A 23,307-nucleotide genomic window follows, 5' to 3' on the forward strand; every position below is an offset into this window, starting at 1 on the left:
AACAGTGTCTAGGGAGGAACACTGGAATTCAGCAAGGAAGTGACAAAGGCCTTCTGAGATGCAAAATCTCAGGAGGGCAGCATAGAAAGGAAAACAAAGCAATCAGCCAGGATCAGCTTGGAGCAAAGAGAGACTTCCCATTGCAGGAAAAAGGGAAGTGGGAGATCCCCAGCAGTCCACATGCACACCATGGACACCTATAAACTTAGCTACTGGAGACCTCAGCCCTTACAGGACACAAGCCCAGTATAGGCGGCTGCCCGGAGTCCATGTGACCTCATTATTCCAGAGAGGAAACTTATGCTGAGGCAAACTCACTTTCTGAGACTGAAAGTGCATGCTCCCCAGAGCCTGACAGCCACCTACTCATGGCCTTCTGCCATGACCACTGGCAATCCGCCCCCACTTTCAGTGGTAGGACCACCTCATCCCTGCATGTGTCACCAGAGGCCCAAGGACCAGCCTGCCAAGCATCTCCATCCCCAGCAAAGCCACACCACAGCCTCCACAAAACACCACACCCTGAAGTAGTCACAGATACTGCTAACACTGATTACAGCTAAAGAAATCATACAGAGACTACACAACTGTACCCTCCCAGAACCAAAGCCAAAACACTCTACCCAATCAACAATATAGGCCGTATCTACAGGAAAAAGTCTTTCCCTACCAAAGCGGCTTCATAAAATTGGAAGAAGTGCTTGTTTCAACAGATGTACAGATATAAACATAGGGACACAAGACACATGAAAAAAGCAAGTACACCTCCACAGGAACACAATAAAACTTCAGTAACAAATCTCAAAGAAAAGGACCTCTATGAAATGCTTGACAAAGAATTCAAATAATGATCTTAAGGAAACCCAATGAAATAAAAGAGAACACAGATAATTCAATGATCTGAATAAGAAAGTCAGCAAAGAGATAAATATAAAAAAAAAAAAAAAAAGAACCAAGGTTAAATCTTGGAACTGAAGAATTCAATAAATAAAATTAAAAACATTATTGAGAGCTTCAACAATAGACTAGATCATGCAGAAGAAATCATTTCTAAACCTGAAAACACATCTCTTGAAATAACCCAGCCAAAAAAAGAAAAAATAATGAAGAAACTCTATGTGGCATAGGAGCACCATGAAGTGAACAAATATTTGCATTATTGGAAGTTACAGAAGAAAAAGAGATGGAAAATGCATTAAATTCCTGTTTAATGAAATACTAGTTGAAAATGTCCCAAATCTTATGAGAGATATGGACAGACAGAGACAGGAAGCTCAAAGATCCCCAAATAGAGTCAGCCTAAAAAGGTCCTCTTTCAGGCACATTAAAGTCTAAAAGTCAAAAGTCAAAGACTAAAAGAGAATTTTAAAAACAGCAAAAGAAAAGCATAAAGTCACATAGAAGTGAATTTCCATCAGATTAACAGTGGATTTCTCAAGAGAAATGTTACAGGTTAGGAGAAAATGGGAGTCAAAGCGCTAAAAGGAAAAAAAATGCCTATCAACAATAGACAGCCAACAAAGTTATGCTTCAAACAAGAAAGAGAAACAAGTTTTTCCCAGACAAGGGCAAACTGAGGGAACTCATCACCATTAGACAAGTCCAAGAAGAAATGTTTAAGAGTCCTACATCTAGAAGCAAAAAGATTATATTTACCAGAATGAAAACACATGAAAGTTAAAACTCACTATTAAAGCAGATACACAAATGGGAAAGAGAAAGGCATCAAATGTTATCACTACAAAAATCTCCAAACTGCAAACTGCAAAGATAAACAATAAGAGAGGAAAAAAGGAATAAACTATATATTTAAAAAACAGAAAACAATTACCAAAATGAAAGGCCTAAGTCCTCACTTACGAATAGCAACCTTGAATGTAAATGGTTTAAATTCCTCAATTAAAAAATATAGACTGAAAATACATTTATGTCCAAGGTCAACCCCTGTAGACCCACTTAGTAGGGGGCATTTTTCTGTCTTGAGTACCTGCTCTACTGATGCCATCGCAAACAAACAACAAAATGGTTATAACAAGTTCTTACTTATCAGTAATAACATTGAATGTAAATGGTCTAAGCTCTCCAATTAGTGGCTAAATGGATTTTTTAAAAAACTCAACTATATGCTGCCTATAAGAAATTCACTTCACCTGTAAAGACACACATAGACGGAATGTGAAGAGATGGAAAAAGATAATTTAGGCAAACAAAAGCCAAAATCAAGCAGAACTAGCTATACTTACAGAAAACAAGCTAGATGTTAAGTAAGCAAAAGATGAAAATGGTGATTATATAAGGATAAAAAGAACAATTCAACAAGAGGATGTAACACTTGTAAATATATATGTATCCAACACATCCAGATACATAAAGCAAATATTGTTAGAGATAACGAGAGATAAATTCCATTATAAAAATAGTTGAGGTCTTCAACACCTCACACTTGGTATTGGACAGATCCTGTAGACAGAAAATCAACAAAGAAGCCTTGGACATAAACTATACTATGGAACAATTTGACCTAATAAACATTTACAGAATATTTCATTCAACTACTGCAAAATATATGCTCTTTTCATCAGCACAAGGAACATTCTCCAGGATAAACCATACGTTAGACCACAAAACAAGTCTCAACAAATTTTTTAAAAATAGAAATCACATCAAGTATCTTTTAAGACCACAGTGGACTAAAATGAGAAATCAATCACAAGGGAAACTTTGGAAATTCTACAGATACATGGAAATTAAACAACATGCACCTGAATGACAAATGTGGTCAAGGAAGAAATTAAGAAGAAAATCCAAAAAATTCTTGAAACAAATGAAAATAGAAGCACAACATATTAAAACCGGTGAAATACAGCAAAAGCAATACTAAGAGAAAAGTTTATAGCAATAAATGCCTACATCAACAAGATAAAAAGGTTTTTTGTTTCAAAATGGTGGCATAGGCCAGACGCAGTGACTTACACCTGTAATCCCAACAACTTGGGCAGCACAGGTGAGTGGATCACCTGAGGCCGGGAGTTCGAGACCATGCTGGCCAAAATGCTGAAACCCCATCTCTACTAAAAATACAGAAGTTAGCCCGGGGTGATGGCACATGCCTGTAATCCCAGCTACTTGGGAGGCTGAGGCAGGAGAACCACTTGAACCCAGGAGGCAGAGGTTGCAGTGAGCTGAGATCACGCCATTGCACTCCCACCTGGGCAACAGAGTGAGACTCTGTCTCAAAAAAAAAAAAAAAAAAAACTGCGGCATAGAAGCAAGCTGGTGGCACTGCTCCCCCAAACCCCAAGATACACAAAAACAAAAACAAATATACAGCACCAAGATTATCACCAGCAATAGCCCAGAACTCAAATATAAGGATGAGAGAGTTCCTGGAGCCAGAGAGAAGTGAAAAAACTCTAAGCAGAGAGTGAGAAAATCAGACTTCCATAGCCACAATGCCTCTCCCCACAGTCTTCCCAGCACCACAAGGATAGGAAACCTTCCCAGACTCATGGTTTCTACAATGGAAAAAGTAAGATCGAGGTGAACAACCAACTTCCCCAACATCTTAAGTTCCCTAGTAAGAGGCCAGTTCCTGCCTCAACCCACAGAAAGCATCTACTTTGAGTAGCTGAAGGGAAAAATATATCTGAGGACAGCCAGAGACAAACAGGGGAGACAGCTTTTTAACTTGACCAAAGGAAATGCCAAAACAGAGTGGCATCTTGTTCAGCAGGACCACACTGTAGGACGTATGTTCCATACATCTCCTAGGCACGAACTCTAGCTAGCCTCCCACACTGCCAGAATATCCCCTTTGGGACATTTCCCATTTGGGACAGGCAACGCTCCAATCATTTACGGAAGCTGAGGCAAACACAGGCTGTAGGCATCATCAATCTATGTATCAATACTATTCTACCATAATAAAGCATGAAATCCTGTCATTCACAGCAACGTGGATGAGTCTAGAGGATGTTATGTAAAGTGAAATAAGCCAGGCACAGAAAGAGAAATACTACATATTCTCACTCATATGTAAAAGCTAAAAAAATTGAATGCATAGATGCAGAGAGTAGAATTGTGGTTACTAGAGGCTGGGAAGGGTGGGGCAGGGTTTAGGGAAAGGTTGATTAATGGATACAGAATTACAGCTGGATAAAAGGAATACGTTTTAGTGTTCTAAAGCACTATAGGGTGATTCTAGTTAACAATTTATTGTACATTTTCAAATAGCTAGAAGAGAATATTTTGAATGTTTCCAACAAAAATAAATGATAAATATTTGAGGCGATGGATACACTAATTACCTTGATTTCTTCATTATACATCGTATACATGCATCAAAATATCACTCCGCATCCCAAAAATATGTACAGTTGTTATGTGCCAACTAAAAATGAAAGAAAAAGGTGTAACTAAGCAGGAATCTAGCAGAAATCAAAGATGGATGTTCAGCACTTCAACCCCTTACCTACCACAGGAGTGTGTGTCGAAATCAGGGTAATTAGCTTTATTCATCACCTCAAACATTTACCATTTCTTTGTGTTGGAAACATTCAAAATCCTCTTTTCTAGCTATTTGAAGATACACAATAAAGTATTGTTAACTATAGCCATCCTATACTGTTATAGAACAGCTGTAATTTTGTAGCCGTTAACCAAGGAACCTTTCTCAGTTCCTAATAAGGACACACCCTTCCATGCCTTCACCATCTGACCCCTAGGAGCATGCCTCTTGCTGGAGATCTGCTTGCTGTACACGTTCAGAAGTGGGAAGAGCTCAAAGCAGTCCCAGAAATCCAGTGGATCTACATCATCAGAGCTGAGTACGAGATGGGAGCTCAGGGGGAAAAAATTAAGGAAGGCTATACTCATTGGGTTGGAGAAAGTTCTGGAGTGGGGAAGGAATGTGGGGAGAGGCTGTCTTGTCTGGGAGATATAAAGAGAGTTAGAAAGTTGGAGAGAACTTCACAGGTGGCTGAAGAACGTTAATCCCTTTTGGTGTTTCCTTGAAAGACGGCAATGAAGAGAATGAGCTTTCCACTAGTTTTTGGTTATCTGACTGCTGATCTTTGGCCACAGCTCCCTACTAAGGTTGGGCCACATGATATAGGCTGATAGCTGATGGCTCTCCACCAAATAGCTATTCTTACTTTCTTTCTTACTGTACAGAATAAAGACCCATTTCTCAGACTGACTTCACTTACATGAGGTCCAGGGACTAAGTTGGACCTCATTTCTGGCCAATGGAGACATAAGAAGTGCTGTATCATTCCTGGAAAGCAGCACACAAGGTGTCCTTCCACCGTTCCTCCTTTCTGATGACTAGAGTGAAGCTGGAGCCCCAGCAGCTAGCTTGGCCTAGAAGATGGCATTGAGGACTAAAGCTATTGCTAGGATACTGAAGCAGAAGGTTGAAAACTGAGGTTGCCGGGTGCTTCTTTCCAGTGAGAAGGGAGTAAACGCCTCTCCTCTCTAAGCCACTGATATTACGGGGTGTTTCAATATATTGAGCTGAAACTAATGATAACTGATACAGGCCCTAAAGCACCTAGCATGATGTGAATTATGCAAAGCACTTTCTTCATCCTCTGCCATCCTGCCACATGATTTCAGTACTTGGCATTTGGATTTGTGTATAAAGCTATATTTGTGCCAATGAGTAGTTATCCTGGGCTAAAGAGAAAACGGTAAAGGCAGAGTTAACATATAAATGTGTTCATGCAAAGTGAAGGCCAAACTATGTCATGGCATAGGCACAAATCAAGTATCTGCAGTATTAAAATAAAACACATGGTACAATAACTCCTATACCCTTAGGGAAAATAAACTTTAGACATGCCAAACTCAAAAGAACTTGTATCATGAGCAGTTGGTACCACACATTCTTATTAATGGATGTATTAGCCCATTTTCACATGGTATAAAGAAATACCTGACTGGGCACAGTGGCTCATGCCTGTAATCCCAGCACTTTGGGAGGCCAAGGCGGGTGGATCACCTGAAGTCAGGATTTCACAACCAGCCTGGCCAACATGGTGAAACCCCATCTCTACTAAAAATACAAAAAATTAGCCAGGCATGATGGCACACACCTGTAATCCCAACTACTCAGGAGGCTGAGGCAGGAGAATCACTTGAACCCGGGAGGCAGAGGTTGCAGTGAGCCGAGATCGCACATTGCACTCCAGCCTGAGTGACAGAGCAAAACTCCATCTTAAAAAAAAGAAAAAGAAAAAAGAAATACCCGAGACTGGGTAATTTATAATGGAAATAAATGTAATTGACTCACAGTTCTGCATCGCTGAGGAGACCTCAGGAAACTTACAGTCATGGTGGAAGGGGAAGCAGGCATGTCTTACATAGTGGCAGCAAGAGTGACAGCATGTTAAGAAGGAACTGTCAAACACTTATAAAACAATCAAATCTCATGAGAACTCACTCACTATCATGAGAACAACATGGGGAAAACTGCTCCCGTGATCCAATCACCTCCCTCCCTCAACACATGGGGATTACAATTCAAGATGACATTTGGGTAGGGACACAGAGCCAAACCATATCAATGGTAATTTTAGTAAAATAATCTATCACATAGAATTAGTATCCCTAATTTTTTAAATTCTATTTTATCCTTTGTTTTGATTTCTAAACTGGTATGGATTTCATAATATTAAGAAATATAATAAGATTAAGAAATTTCTATATAGTTTTAAGTTTGTACACATGTAAATAATATTATAATAAAATTATTTTAACTCAACACAGGTAGAGAAATTCATGAAAAAAACATTTTTCTTGCAAAAAGGATTTCTGTAATACTTATGTTTGACTGCCAAATTAAAATGTAATAGTATCTGGAAAGGTCTACTTTTTCTTGGTCTAGAATTCAGGAGTAAATTTACAGCATGGGTCTTAAAACAGAAGATTTGTATAACCGAGGCATCAAGGTCTTCAATCATGGTTTTGAAACAGACATAGAAATGAGTACAGGCCGGGCGCGGTGTCACCCCTGTTATCCCAGCACTTTGGGAGGCCGAGGCAGGAGGATCACGAGGTCAGGAGATCGAGACCATCCTGGCTAACATGGTGAAACCCCGTCTCTACTAAAAATACAAAAAATACAAAAAATTAGCCAGATGTGGTGGTGGGCACCTGTAGTCCCAGCTACTCAAGAGGCTGAGGCAGGAGAATGGCGTGAACCCAGGAGGTAGAGCTTGCAGTGAGCCGAGATAGCACCACTGCACTCCAGCCTGGGCAAAAGAGTGAGACTCTGTCTCAAAAAAAAAAAAGAAAGAAAGAAACAAGTACAAAAGCTTTCACCCAAATGTTCATAGCAGCCTTGTTCAGAATAGCCAGAAGTGGAAACAATCTAAATGCTCATCAAATGCTGAACGGACAACCAAAATGTGGTATATCCATACAATGAAATATTCCTCATCCATAAAAAGCAATTATGATGGTTAATTTTATGTATCAATTTGGCTGGGCAATCATGCCCAGATATTTGGTCAAATATTTAATGGATAGACTTTGCATAAAGCAGAGTGCCCTCCAAAATGTGGGTAAGCTTCATCCAATCAGTTGAAGGCATAAGCAGAATGAGACAATGAGCTTCCCTGAACACAAGGAAAACCTGCCAGCCTTCATATTTTTACTACCACATTAGCTCTACCTAGGTCTCCAGTCTGTCAGCCCATCCTGCTAGTCTCCATAATTGTGTGAGCCAATTCTTTAAAATAAATCTCTCCATGTAGATAGATAGATGATTGATTGATAGATGTAGATATTTATATTAGATATTTATATCTACATATATCTGTCTGCATACACACAAACACACATACACACACACACACCTCCTATTGCTTCTGTTTTTCTGGAGAACCCTGACCAATACAGGAATGAAGTACTGATCCATGGTACAACATGGGATGAACCTTGAAAATATTAAGTATACTCATACTAAGTAAAAGAAGTGATATGGTTTGGCTGTGTCACCACCCAAATCCCATCTTGAATTGTAGCTCCCATAATTCCCATATGTTGTGGGAGGGACCCAGTTGGAGATAACTGAATCATGGGGGTGGTTTCCCCCATGATTTTCTCATGATAGTGTATAAGTCTCACAAGATCTGATAGTTTTATAAGGGAAAACCCCTGTCACTTGGCTCTCATTCTCTCTTGCCACCACCGTGTAAGAAGTGCCTTTCACTTTCTGCCATGATTATGAGGCCTCCCCAGCCATGTGGAACTGTAAGTCCGTTACACCTCTTTCATTTGGAAATTGTCCAGTCTCAGGTATGTCTTTATCAGCAGCAGGAAAACAGACTAATACAAAAAGCCAGAGACAAAGGCCATGTATTACATGATTCCGTTTATATACAATTTACAGAATGGACAAATTTATAAAGACAGAAAGATTACTGGTTACCAGAAGTTGAAGAAAGGGTCAATGAAGAATGATTGCGGATGGGTGTGGGATTTTGCGGAAGGATGTGGCAGAAGTGATGGAAAGTCCTGGAATTAGATAGTGGTGATGTTTGCACAACCTTGTCAATATACTAAAAACCATTCAATTATACACTTTAAAAAATAAACTTTATGGGATGTAAACATCTCTCATTGTTAAAAAACCATAGAAAGGTAATTCAAATTATTATTTTATATTGTCCCTCTAAGAGTGGTAAAATTGTTAATTTAATAAGTGTAGTGGTTTGAGTAGTGCCTTCCCAAAAGCTATGTCCACCTAGAACTTCAGAATGTGACCTTATTTAGACAAGGGCCTTTGCAGGTAATGATTAAGGTAACAGTATCATGATTAGATCGTTTTGAATTAGGATGGACCCTAACACCAACAATGGATGTCCCTATAAGAGACAGAAAAGGAGAGACACACATGGGGAGGTCACGTGAAGGGGAGGCAGAGATTGGAATAATGCAGCTATAAACCAAGGACTGTTAGCGGGATTGAGTATTGAGCCACCCAGTTTGTGGTAATTGGGTAGAAGAAATTAATACAGTAAAGCTATTTTTGCTAATGTCCAGAAATATTACTTTATGAATAGTGAAATTAATACAGGGACTAGCTTAGGCAATGTATAAGGGGGGAGAGTTGATATCAGTAGTCTGTCTTGGACATTGATATCAGAAGTCTGATATTTTGGATTCGTATCAAATACAAAATAAAAATCTATTCTGTATTTGATATCTCATAAATGCATGAAGTTGGCGTTTACTGTGTTAGCACATTAGAGAGAGCTCTATTCTCCACTGGAAGGCAGACTTAACATTCCTTTGAAACGTGTAAGGGCCTGAGTAATTCTTGAGTCAGTCAAACCAAGTCTCTCCTACACATTTCCTATATCTTATCTGTAAAAGTGTGTGGATCTGTCTATGCAAAATAAAGCAACCAAGTAAATACGCAAGCCAACTTTATTTCCCACCTCGCTTCTCCTTTTTATCCAACTATCCCAGAAAGGTATTGCACTGTCTTTGTTTTCATTTGTCTTTCATCCCTGAAATTTGGCTTATTCTCAAAACCCTCACCCACTACCACCATGATCTGTACATGCTTGAGTTACAGATTTTCCAAAACCAAGTGTGGTGGTTACTCCTTCAGTCATTATCTCACTGCTGCACTTGGTACTGTTGACCATAGCCTCATTCTGCTCTCTCCCTATCTCTCTCTGTTTCTTCTCAGTCTCTTTCCTGACAATTTTATCCTCCAATGGCTCCCCAGGACCCAGAGGATAACTCCAAACATCTTAGCGTGATTCATAAGGCTCCATGTGATCTGGCCCCTGTCCACTGCTCAGCTTCTTCCACTCCCTAACTCCCGGACATGGTCAAGGTGTCATCAGCAGCCGACCAGACCTCCTATCCACCTATTATTGCATTGACTGTCACTCATCCTCATCCTCTACTCCAACAACTGTTGTTTGATCAGAGGCAATGTTGTACCAAATACCATGACAGTACTAGGAAGTAATCTGCGTTTATAAAATCTTGGCAAAGACTGGAGACTGTTTGGTTTTTCAGTCTGAGTTTGTGAAACACTGTACAGCTCTGAATTAGCCACATCCTTGTCTACATGCAACTGCCTCCCTATGGGTAAGAGAAATTCTTCAAAAGTGTTAGATCAGGTCTGTAAATTCTCCTTATTGTTCTCTAAAGCCCAAAATTTTGTTTCCTTTTCAAAGGTCTGCATCACACATTGGCTATAATGGTGAGGTTCCTTTTCCTATTTTGTTCAACGACATTCTCCAACTATTAACTGTCATACCACTGGTTTCCATTTCTTTAACTTTTCCTTTCTACCTCCTTTGGAAGTGTCCAAAGGCCCTTTATTCTCTCTAACAAAGTAGTACTCCTGTATCCTCATAAGCAAGGACGTCAGAGGGATAAGTGCCTCTGGCCTAGGGATGAACACCCACACATCCTACAATCAGGAGCAGCTGGTGCAATGTCCCAGCCACATTAACTTTAGGATAATCTGCATAGTCCTTTGGATATAGGAAACAAACTCCCCACTACCGTCACCCCAAATGGTTAGAGCAGATGGTAGTTGCAGCTAACCGCATTTCTTTGGGTTTAAGATTTGTTTTTGTTCATGCAATGCCATCTTTAGGGGATTCTTCTCTCCCCTCCTTCTTTCTGAGATGATGACTGGATGGAGGAAAGTTCTTGTGACATTAGGAAAAGTGATTCTGGCCGTCATGCTGCCCCGAATCTCTTCTGTATCTATTATTTGACTTGTGAAATGTGTGAGGGTCTCTCACCAGAGTCAAGGCCCCATCATTGGTCTTGGTTAGTTCAAGGCTTGGCTGTAGCTGCTATTGGGCCATGGCCTAGGTGATTACCCCAGGGCCTCTGATGGAGGGTCACTTTGTCCCTCAGTTGAAGGGAGCACCCCCATCTGCTCCTGTAATGAGCTCTCCAACTTGCATTTCAGCTGTCATCCATCTCCCTCACTAGTGAAAATGGAACTCCAGGCTCCAGGGAATCGGGGTACAATCTAGGCCCCCAAGATTCATCACCTTTTGCAGCCCCTTCCAGTCAGGGTTAGAGCAGTTGATGTCATCCCACCCTACCCCAAATCCCCGCTAAAGGTCAGTCTCAAGTTGTAAAGGGACTGTTGAGGGGACTTACCTCTGATAGTTTCTCCCCACCCATGGCACCACCTCAGATGCTTTCCCTTTCTTTCCCCTTTCCTTGTATTCAGATATGTGCCCTTCTCTGGGCAGGGGGGCGTTCTCCCCTTCTCCAAGGAAGTACACTTCAACTTGGCAGTCTAGTCCCCATGGCAGAAGGGCTTCAGCGGGGAAAAGAAAACTACTCAGAAGGGTAACTACACTGGAAAATATTTTCTAAAACATGGTCCCCACTACACATGTTCAAGAGCTGCCTTAATTCCAGATTCTTTTTCCCTGCCTGTCTGTTTCCAGATTCGGAAACCTTCCAAAAAGCAGTTTCAGAGCATTGTCTGCAAAGAGCATTGTCCACTGCACTTGCAATTTGCACACCTGCTGAGGATGATGTGTGCATATTAAGTTACATATTATTGCCAGTGGCACGCATGCATGACATGTGAATCTTTTGATTAAATTTCTTGTAAGTTTCCATTTCTTTCTGCTCTGCCTTCATTAGAAGTTGAACACCTTGAATATAGGAATTATGTCTCCCCAGTCTGGTGACCTTCTCCACTGGACTTGGTAATGATGCATCCTACAGAGCACAACATAAATACCCTTGCCTGCCTGACTCTTTTCAGCAAACAGTTGTGCGCATTTTCTCATTTCTTCCTAAGCAAATTCCAGTGTGATTAATCCCTGCATCATCACTAATAGCAGTCACCAACACTTTGGAGAAATGTATTTCTTTTCTGGACTTAAAACATCACCACTTTTTGGCCAGGTGCAGTGGCTCACACTTGTAATCCCAGCACTTCAGAAGGCTGAGGCAGGTGGATCACTTGAGGTCAGAAGTTGGGGACCAGTCTGGCCAACATGGTGAAACCCCGTCTCTACTAAAAATACAAAAAAATTAGCCGGGTATGGTGGTGCACACCTGTAATCCCAGCTACTTGGGAGGCTGAAGCAGGAGAATCACTTGAACCCAGGCAGAGTTTGCAGTGAGTCGAGATCATGCCACTGCACTCTAGCCTGGGTAAAAGAGTGAGACTCCATCTCAAAAACATTTTTTAAAAGGCCAGGCGCAGTGGCTCATACATGTAATCCCAGCACTTTGGGAGGCCAAGGTGGGTGGATCACCTGAGATCAGGAGTTCGAGACCAACCTGACTAACATGGAGAAACCAAATCTCTACTGAAAATACAAAATTAGCCAGGCGTGGTGGCACACTCTTGTAATCCTGGCTACTCGGGAGGCTGAGGCAGGAGAATCGCTTGAACACCGGAGGAGGAAGTTGTGGTTAGCCAAGATCATGCCATTGCACTCCAGCCTGGGCAACAAGAGCAAAACTTCTCCTCAAAAAAGAAAAGAAAACACCACCACTTTTTGGCTGACTTTTCACCTAGCGATGATGGCTTCACTTCAGATATTGAAGAGACACTAAATGGATATGTACTCCGATTTGTGTCTTGTTTGCATTTTTCCCACAACTCTAGAAAATCAGAGGAAGCTTTCATCTTTCTTTTTCTGGTGTGTCCTGATAAAGCTGTTATTCTTTTGCATAAACATTGACAGTAACTAGCAAAAAGCAACAACAAAATGGAGCCGAGCACTTGCCTTCAGTTCATTGGTGTCAGCCAGTTTGGCTTTGAGCTCAGTGTTCAAGTCTCGATATGTGTTCAGCTCCTTCTGCAGCCTCTCCACCTTCTTCTGCAGGTTCCTGACGGTAAGATGCATGTTGTCCCTCTCAACCACCAAGGCCGTGCGTGCCTGCTTCTCCTCCTCCAGCTGGGCTATTTTCTGCCGGAGGAGGCTCATGTGTAGTTCTTTGCTTTCCAGTCTCTCTTTCTGTGTCTTTAGCTGGTTTGATGCAAACAGGGATTTTTTTAAAATAATTGGACGATAGTAAATATAAATGAGTTACCCAGTAATAATATTATCCAGAGGTGTTGATCTTTATCTACACCTCTATAAGACTAATGTGTAAACCATCAAAAAAGTTATTGGATTCCTTTTCCTGATTGCATTTTTTATTCATACGCAAAAGGTATTGCATATCTAAGCACAAGAGACAAAGGAGCCCCAGAAAATGTGCAGAGGCGTCAGCTTTCCACATCTGATGCTCTCTAACATTATGTGCATCATCAGAAAAGTGTAAAATTACTTTTAAAAAACTCCTCAGATGAATTTATCAAGAGCAGAATATGATACGACAGAGAGACAAAATCCTGTCTAACATCTAATGGCCACAATACCTGCACTGACGTTTTCTGAAATAAGATACAATGCAAGTGAGTACTGTCAACCTAGACCGGCTCATTTCAATCCCTTAGAACTGGAATAGGTGGTCCCCAACATGGGAGTGGATATATATCAACTTTTTTTTTTTTTTGAGACAGGGTCTCATTCTATTGTGCAGGCTGGGGTATAGTGGCATGATCACGGTTCACTGCAGCCTCCCTCTCCCAGGCTCAAGCAATCCTTCCACCTCTCCACCTCCCAAGTAGCTGGGACTACAGGTGTATGCCACCACACCCAGCTGATTTTTGTATTTTTTGTAAAGACAGGGTTTCACCATGTTGCCCAGGCTGATCTTGAACTCCTAGGTTCAAGAGGTCCACCTGCCTCAGTCTCCAAAAGTGCTGGGATTACAGGTGTAAACCACCACATCTGGCTGAGAGTTGATATATTTTTAAAGTGAGATATACCAAGGAGACTTTTAAGTAAGCTTTGCTTTAAAGCTTTGCTTATACATATAAAATCTTAGAAATAAAAGAGACTGTAAGAAGGCTTCTTGGTCTTTATTATATGCCCAGACTATAAGGTCCACAAACTAAGCAGAGGACAGGTTCTCAAACATCATTTATCATTGGTAATCAAACTCAAAAAAGGAAATCAGAGTGATATTTAAGAAAATGACTATGGACTCTAGAGGGGAAGAATCTTCCTGGGCTCCACATGTCACAATTAGTGGATGGAATATTAAGTACAGAAACCTCTGTCATGTGCTACAAACATCAGAATCAGAATCATGTATTATCAAGTGTTCAAGCTGAAGACCATCAAATTTCCCCTAATTATCTACTCCGCACTTGTAAAGTGGTAAAAGGTGGAAAGACTTACTGAAATGCTGCTTTGAGTATCCTGCCTAACAGTGACAGCTGTCTCCATATCTAGATCACTTTTGAACAAGGCCTTTTTAATATTTCTCTCATCAAATTCCCTTTCTTAAGCTTCTTCATGTCAAATTCCACTCCAGGTCAGACATGGTGGCTCATGCCTGTAATCTCAGCAGTCTGGGAGGCCAAGGAAGTCGAGTGACCTGAGGTCAGGAGTTTGAGACCAGCCTGGCCAACATAGTGAAACCTTGTCTACAAAAATTAGCCAGGCATGGTTGCAGATGCCTGTAAACCCAGCTACTCAGGGGGCTGAGGAAGGAGAATCACCTGAACCTGGGAGGCAGAGGTTGCAGTGGGCCAAGATCATGCCATTGCACTCCAGCCTGGGTGACAAGAGTGAAACTCTGTCTCAAAACAAAAAAAAAAAGAAAAGAAAAGAAATAAAAGTTCCACTCCATTGCAATTTTACACTGGTAAATTCTATAAACTGGTAAGTTTAATAATTATATAATCATTAAGAAGTAATAGTGTTAGATATTGAGAAAAAGCGTCAATGATCTGAGCAGAACTTTGGAAAGAATGGTAGCTAATTTAATGTCTCTAATGGTAATAGAGTTTGTATGCTATCTTTTATAAAATATTTCTCAAGATATGGTAGTGGAGAAGCCAAACATGAACACAGCAACTTCTGTGAGCCAAGGGTTTGAAAATGTTATTTATTAAAAACTAGCAACTCCTTGGAGTATATAGCATCCCCATCTTAAATATAAGGAAACAGAGACAGAGAGGTATATAATTTGTTCAAGGTCACACAGCTTGATGGAACCAAATTGGGAACCCAGATGTGACTCATTATACAGCATCTACACTGGAATTGTATCATAGCATTTTTCTCCTAAGAACTATTATAAGAATACATCTGTGTTTTCGTATTTTTCCCCAATACCAATAATTATGTAACTAATAATTATATTTTATCCCTTTCATCCATTCATTCATTGATTTAGTCTAAACTGTTTCTAACTCTTCGTTTGAGTGAAGAAAAGTAAGCCCTTCTCTCTCTACTAGAATTTCTAGCGCAACTGAGCTTATAAATGCAGAGGCTGCTAAATGTCCTCCCAGTTCTCCTCCTCTCCCAAAGTAATAGAAACTGTGAATTTTTTCTAGCTAGGTAAATGGCTACCCAGAATAAAGGCTACATTTGCAAGCCTCCCTTGCAGCTAGGTTTGACCACCAATACATTTTCTGGCCATGGGATATAAACAAAAGTTCATGTAGCAAATTCTGAGTGCCTTTTTCAAAAGATGGCTCTGCTTGTTCTTTTACAGCCCTCTTCCTCACTCTTTTCTTCTATTCTATCTTGAACACAGATATAATGGTTCCAGGCACCATTTGGAACCATGAGAATAAGGATCACCCTAGGGATGGGAAATGAATCAGCTGAAATGAGCCTGGTTCCTTGAAGACTTTACAGAGGAGAGTTGCCACACCAGGCCCAAACTTCCTGTCTCCAGGAATTCGTGTGAGAAAAACAAAACAAAACAAAAAAACAAAAAACAAAAAACTTCTACTCGCTTAAGTCACTGTCATTGTGGGTACTGGTTACACACAGTGAAACACGACCTTAGGTGACAGATACACTTATCAATTCTTCAGACTTGAAATTCAGCCTCCAATTCTAAATACATATTTTTATAAGATTCTTCCTAGCTACACTGGTAAATATGGTGGCAGTACATTATTTTTCAATGTTTGGGTTTTTCAGAAATTTCTTCTCTCAATACTAGCAAGTTTCAATATCCCCTACCTTTCTCTGCAAATTGTGGGCAATGGTCTTGTTCTCAATGACTGCATTGCTCTCAAGACGAACCAGCTGCTCTGTTCGAGCTAAAACCACATCCAGCCGCATGTCAAAACCAAGTTCGGCAGCCATCTGGTCCAACTTCATTTTCTGCGAAAGCTGATCCAGAAATTTAAGATACTAAACCCAAGAACAAAAACAAAAATAGGACATGAAAGTCAAAGTTAATGGGTGATCTCACAGAATCTTTTCCTCTTTCTCCCAAGCTTACAGGTAATTCTCCTTTGCAGAGAGCATAGAGTGGAGCATGGACTCTGATCCAATATGTGGTAATAAATTCCTGAACCATCCTGCCAGTTCCCTGCCTACCCCTTGTCTGAATGCTCTTGACTCTCCTAGCCCTTGATGTTGATGTTCAGTCGAATATTATATACTTTTCTTAACCCTGCCAAACAACACATTTGGCTATGTTTGATTACATCTTCATCTCTCTGCTTTGACAACTTGCTGCTGCAACCATGCCCCTCCCGGGCTAATCCAGTCCCATTGATACGGTTTGGCTGTGTCACTACTCAAACCTCATCCTGAATTGTAGCTCCCATAATTCCCACAAGTTGTGGGAGGGACCTAGTGGAAGATAATTGAATCATTGGGGGGCGAGTTACCATACTTTGTTCTCATGGTGAAGAGGGAATAAAATTAAGCATGACATCTGATGGTTTTATCAGGGAAAACCCCTTTTGCTTGGTTCTCATTCTCTCTCTCTGCCTGCTACCATATAAGACATCCCTTACTCTTCCACCATGATTGTGAGGACTCCTGAGCCACGTGGAACTGTGAGTCCATTAAACCTCTTTTTCTTTATAAATTACCCAGCCTCAGGTATGTCTTTTTAAATTTTATTTACTTATTTTATATATATATATATATATATATATATATATTTTTTTTTTTTTGAGACAGAGTCTTCCTCTGTTGCCCAGGCTGGAGTGCAGTGGCTTGATCTCAGCTCACTGCAGTGTCTGCCTCCCAGGTTCCAGCAATTCTCCTGCCTCAGCCTCCCAGGTAGCTGGGATTACAGGCACATGCCACCATGCCTGGCTAATTTTTTTGTATTTTTAGTAGAGATGGGATTTCACCACATTGGGCAGGCTGGTCTCAAACTCCTGACCTCAGGTGATCCATTCGTCTTGGCCTCCCAAAGTGCTAGGATTACAGATGTGACTCACCGTGCCCAGCCTATGTCTTTATCAGCAGTGTGAAAATGGACTAATACACCCACCCACGCACCTTCCTTGGGAATTTTTCCCACCTAACTGGGCCCTGGCCTCAAAGGTGGACCCTGGCAACTTAGCCAGTTGCCACTTTACTCTTCTTAGGCTCTACAGAGCACTCCAAACCCAAAGCTCATCATACAAACAAAATTTTGAACAAGATTTTGGGGTCTTTTTTATTAATTAAGATGTTTTAGAAAATGTCTTTAAAATTAAGTAAAATTATGTTAAATAAATACCTCCTCCCTAAAACAGAGCTGTATGAAGGAAGTCAGGGATCATATTTTAGCAGTCTACAGTTAGAAAGCTATTTAAAGGTTTTCCTCTACTTGATTTCTGTGGTTTATCTGGCAAGTCCACACATAAGATAATGCTTACTAAGTGCTTACTGGATGAATAAATCAATCAATGAGCTTTCTATATCATAATTTCATGATTTGGGTTTTATCTTTGATATTTTCTTCTGATTGCAATAACTTATCCATCTGGCATTTTCAGGCAATTAAATGTTTAAATAGGTACAATTTCCTGCCAACTGAAGCACACCAGCTTAAAGCCCAGAACTAGCCATGTTTTAATTATCAGGACGAAATTATATTATAAGTGTCTATTTTCCAGTTTTGGCAAATAGCATACATGTGAATACAATTTTATCTCTTCTTTATAAGTCACAGTCATTGCAAATACCACTTATTGCATTGTGCTACAATCCCATAAACTGCTTTTGTCTCTACATCCTCTGGTTATCACTTTTTAATGCTGTATCAGCTTTCTATATGGAATTTTTAATTTTTAATCTGTGTCTATGAAAGTGACCTAAGTGCTATTGCTTGTATTTTACCTAAAATAGATAAGTACCTTTTACATGATGGTACGAAACCCTCTTTTTTTCTATTCTATGTATGACCCATCCATTTAGTGGGCCAGGACTACAACAGGCAAAAAGGGATTAAGACAAGACCAAGCAGAGAAAGACCCCATAGAGAAAGTTTCTATTTCAAGGATTTTGGCTATACTTCAGAAGATTAAGGTTACTAGAAACTTTTAACTACATAGAAATGAAGGATTACTGTATATATTGTTCACTTGAATGACAGTTCAGCATAAATAAGAAACTGTGCATTCTACTGTCTTTGAGTCTGCCTAGATTACCTGCATTTAGCATTTAAACTGTGCAACTTTACTTTTCAATTTACATGATACTATCCATCCTTACCAGAACATGCATTTCATACGCAGTTAGCGACAGAAGATTCACCATGGACAGAATTAGCTTACATAACTTGCTTTCATAACTGAGAGTTATTTGGACATAATCCCAATTAAAATTAATGATTCCTTTATAGTAAGGGAAGGCAATACCAATCCACCTGAAATTCTTGCCTTTGACATATTTCTTCTATAATTCAAATAATATTTATTGACTCTTTCTCTAGGCCCTGGAGAAACACAGGAAAAAGATCATTTCTTCCGGCCTCAAGAAGCTTGGAATATTTGAAGAAAAAAATTTAAAAACAATCCAATAAGGGTAAAAAGTATCATGAGAGAGGCAGATGCATTATGCTTGGAGAGCATAAGGAAAGATAGGTAAGTCTCCTAGGAAAGACTACCGGGGGAAGCAGTATTTGAGCTGAATCTTGAAGGGACTGCTGTTACCAGGTGAAGGAGGTGAGGAGAACGTTCTCTCAGTGAGAATAGCTGTGGGCAGTGTGGGAGGCAGCCAGAGGAGGCCGGAGGAGTGAGTGCCGCTACAAATTTGCATGGATGTCTTTAGGCTCTGCAATCACCGCAGACCCCACCAGGGTCCTGCCGCTCCCAGAAGGCTTCTGAGTTTGCCCCCCCCTGGCAGGAGAAATTACAGGGGAAAGGGAAGATGGAGAGACCACCTGGCCAGCTCACAGAATGTGAAGCCATGGAAAAAGAAGGAATCTGTACCTGAGCCTGGGGCCCCCAGAGAGCCACTGGCCAGTTTTGAGATAAAGAAAGAGAAGATTAGGCACACGTTTCATGAAGACCTCCCTGGCAGCAATGAAGAGAGTAAATCTGAGGCATGAAGAACGGTGCCGGGAGCTCAGTTACTAGCTTGTTTCCCTAGTCGGTGTTAACGAGCACAATTCTCAGAGCCAAAGCACAGCTGCTGGATATAGAGATGGGGGAGGCATTGGAGATCTAGTAAGGAGACAGGATTTACAGTGCTTAGGAACTGATTAAAAAGAGGGAAGCGTTAAAGACGGCTTGAGCAAATGGAGGTAGATTACCACCATGACTGAAGCAGGAGAGGGATACATGTGAGCAGATGTCATTTCAGTTTTGAATATATTTTGGTGTTCACGGACCATGCAGGTGAAGCTGTCCCGCAGGCAGTAATATGGCTTTCAATTTACATTACCATACTCAGGTGCAATATTTCATTTTGTTTGGTTGTGGTTTTTTGTTTTATCTTGTTTATTTGTTTTGAGAGGGAGTCTCTGTCACCCTAGGCTGGAGTACAATGGCCCGATCTCTGCTCACTGCAACCTCCGCCTCTCAAATTCAAGCAATTGTCCTGCCTCAACTTCCTGGGTAGCTGGGGTTACAGGCACACACCAACACACCTGGCTAATGTTTTGTAATTTTTAGTAGAGATGGGGTTTCACCATGTTGGCCAGGCTGTTCTTCAACTCCTGACCTCAAGTAATCCACCTGCCTCAGCCTTCTAAAGTGTTGGGATTACAGACATGAGCCATCACGCCTGGCCTGTTTTTGTTTTTTTTGTTGTTGTTGTTGTTTTGTTTTTATGTTTGTTTGTTGAGACAGGGTCTCACTCTGTCACCCAGGCTGAAGTGGTATGATCTCAGCTCACTGCAACCTCCACCTCCCAGGCTCAAGCTATCCTCCCATCTCAGCCTCCCAGGTAGCTGGGACCACAAGTGCGTGCCACCATGCTCAGCTAATTTTTGTGGGTTTTGTAGAGATGGGATTTCGCCATATTGCCCAGGCTGGTCTTGAACTCCAGAGCTCAAGCGATCTGCCTGCATCAACCTCCCAAAGTGCTGGGATTATAGGCGTGAGCTACCAAGCCGAGCCAATAATTCTTTACAAAATCAAATTTTCCACCATCACACCTTTACAGATATCTAATAGAAAAAGCTATCTCCACTCTCCCAGACTTCTCAAATCTAGCCCCTATTTCCATTCACAAAACCACTACATGGTTCATATCTTTATTATCTTCTGAACTGGACTAGTCTGAACTGGACTATCTTCTAAACTGGACCAGTCAGAGAGCCACCGACAGGGCTCCCTACCTTCCTTCAGCTGTGTCCAGCCCTTTGAATGCAAGGACTTTTTTGTTTATCTGTGGTGGCAGATATCTCAAAAATTATGCATGGTTGTTTTTTGCTTGTGTGTGTGTGTGTGTGTGTGTTGTTGTTGTTGTTGTTTGTTTGTTTTAGCTTATAGGCTATCACTACTGTTAGTGTATTTTATGTGTGGCCCAAGACAATTCTTCTTCTTCCAGTGTGGCCCAGGGTAGCCAAAAGGCTGGACACCGCTGCTACCCTCTAAGCCAGTCTGACTTGAGGGAAATCTTTCTTTTACTCAAAAACCTTCTCTGGCTTCCCATTACCTATGCAATGAAGCCTGAGCCATTAGACTGATCTATTTCAGTGATTCCTACACCTGCCTCCAGTGCCGTCTCACGCCTTTGGTTTCACCCAGTATCATGTCTCATGCTCCCTGCACCTCATTCATTTCCCGAGCCATCTTCTCACACCTCCATTTCTTCTTTGTTCCTGCTATTTTTTCTGCCTCAAATTCCTTCCCTCCTCTTCTGCCTGACAAATTCCTACTCATTCTTTAATGCTTCCCTCTTCTGTGAAGATGGCTCACTTACCGCACAGAAAAAAAGTCATTGCTCCTTTTTCCAGGTTTCTGTCAAATTTTATACCTGTCTCCATCGTGGCACTAATTGCACTACTGTGCACTAATTGCGCTATTGTACTATTACGCCCCGATCTCCCTGTCTCATCCGCTGGACTTGATTTTCCACAGACACCTTTGGCACATCTTTGCATATCCAACCTCAGTGCAGGCATGACGATTCCTCAATGTTTTAAGCACAGAAGAATGAAAAGGAATATGTTACTTGAGTAGACGTTTCAACTTAAGAGTATTTTTCATGCCAAATTCTGCATCGAGGCTCTTGAGCCCCTGTGCCTCCCTTTCCCCTCCCACACTCCCTCCTACGGACTCTTTCAGTCCACACTTTCCTCTCCATCCTGTCCAGCAAAACCTTTCTTTGATCTTGGTTTTCACAGCCACTGCCTCATGCCTGTCTTCTCTTTGGTCACCAGACTTCACACTGGTCTACTGGAGGTCGCTCCCCTTCCTCTCAAGTCTCCCCTCAGCGCAAAGCAAACTGGCTTCTGCTCTCCACCACTCTACCAAAACTGCCCGTCAAAGATCACTGACAATGTCCCCACACTCAAATCCTCAGTGTGGGCCCCTACTCTTCCCATTTAACTCTCCTCTCCCACTGGGTTATCAGCACCATTGTTTCCAAGACTCTCCATGCCCCAATCTCAGCTCCACGGGGACATCTCGCTATCTTTCTAAAATACTGCCATGTGGCCGGGCGCGGTGGCTCAAGCCTGTAATCCCAGCACTTTGGGAGGCCGAGGCAGGCGGATCATGAGGTCAGGAGATCGAGACCATCCTGGCTAACACGGTGAAACCGCATCTCTACTAAAAATACAAAAAATTAGCCGGGAGTGGTGGTGGGCGCCTGTAGTCCCAGCTACTCGGGAGGCTGAGGCAGGAGAATGGCGTGAACCCGGGAGGCGGAGCTTGCAGTGAGCCGGAGATCCGCCACTGCACTCCAGCTGGGCAGCAGAGCCAGACTCCGTCTCAAAAACATAAAAATAATAAAAATAAAATAAAATACTGCAATGCTCACACTTACCACACTTCTTATTCTACAGATTAAAGAACACTCCATCTTCTTAGTCTAAGCCATTCCAGTCTTCTCTCTTGCCACAGATCCACCAAGAATAACATGTTCCAGCCATATAGGATTCACCAGTTTGCATTCTCTAAATACACTATGCACCTGCCAGATTTCATGCCTTTGTTCAAACTGTTTCCCCTACAGTATCTGTCTTCTCTCTCCACTATAATCCGACTTACCTTTGAAAAATGAACTTAATTATCACCTCTCCTATAAAATCTTCCCTTTATCTAGAAGTTCCTACAGAACTTTCTGATTCAATACATACAACACATATAAACTTATAGTACAGCAACTTACCTGAGTGTCTGTCTCCCCTATCGAATTATGAGCCCTTTAAGATCAGAAACTGTGTATTATTCATATTTTAGCTTGCCAAACCTTTAGGACCTCATATATGATAGGCATTCAACAAATATTTGTTGAGTTTAATTAAATTAATTTGAATCAAGGAAGTTCCAAACCCATTGTTCCTTGAAATCGACTTAACTAATTAAGTCCAGGACTTAACCAAACTAAATACTGTAAAATTCAGAATATTTTCAGTTAAAATTTTATACTACAACAGATGCTTCTACTCATGGATATGCCCTCAGGTTATTACTTTTTGTTTCTCAAAATTCAAGTTGTCTCGCAAAACATCTCCAGAAACCAGCTCTGCCTCCAGGTGTGTCAGCTGACCCTGAAGAGTCTCCAACATATTCTCTGCTTTCTGGGCCCTCTGGAGAGCTTTCTGGTGAAACTCAGACTCCTTTCCCAACTGTTCAACAAGCTCAGATATTTGGGCTTCAAGCTGGAAGACCATCTGGAAACAAAGAAACAGATCAAGAATAAGTCTTGTTTTAGATGCAAGGAAGTGTTCACATCTACTGCTCTGCCTAAGCAGCATAACTGTTTATGATACCAACTTCCAGATTATTTGTAAAAATCCCATGTAAAATATGTAAATGATAGCTGTATTTCCCTCTGTTTGAAATAATCTACATTCATTATT

General features: G+C 41.1%; 1 protein-coding gene across 1 annotated transcript in view; it reads right to left on the reverse strand.

Moving 5' to 3' along the window:
• Window positions 1-23,307, reverse strand: part of CCDC170 (coiled-coil domain containing 170) — an 89,166-nt gene that overhangs the window by 10,075 nt on the left and 55,784 nt on the right. The window contains exons 7-9 of the mRNA XM_021937495.2: window positions 22,918-23,118; window positions 16,059-16,232; window positions 12,750-12,992 (exon numbers count right to left, since the gene is read on the reverse strand). Of these exons, the coding sequence (XP_021793187.2) occupies window positions 12,750-12,992; window positions 16,059-16,232; window positions 22,918-23,118 (618 nt within the window). The remainder of the gene's footprint in view (window positions 1-12,749; window positions 12,993-16,058; window positions 16,233-22,917; window positions 23,119-23,307) is intronic.

The sequence above is a fragment of the Papio anubis genome, chromosome 6 (assembly GCF_008728515.1).
Source record: "Papio anubis isolate 15944 chromosome 6, Panubis1.0, whole genome shotgun sequence".
NCBI classification, from domain to species: Eukaryota; Metazoa; Chordata; class Mammalia; order Primates; family Cercopithecidae; genus Papio; species Papio anubis.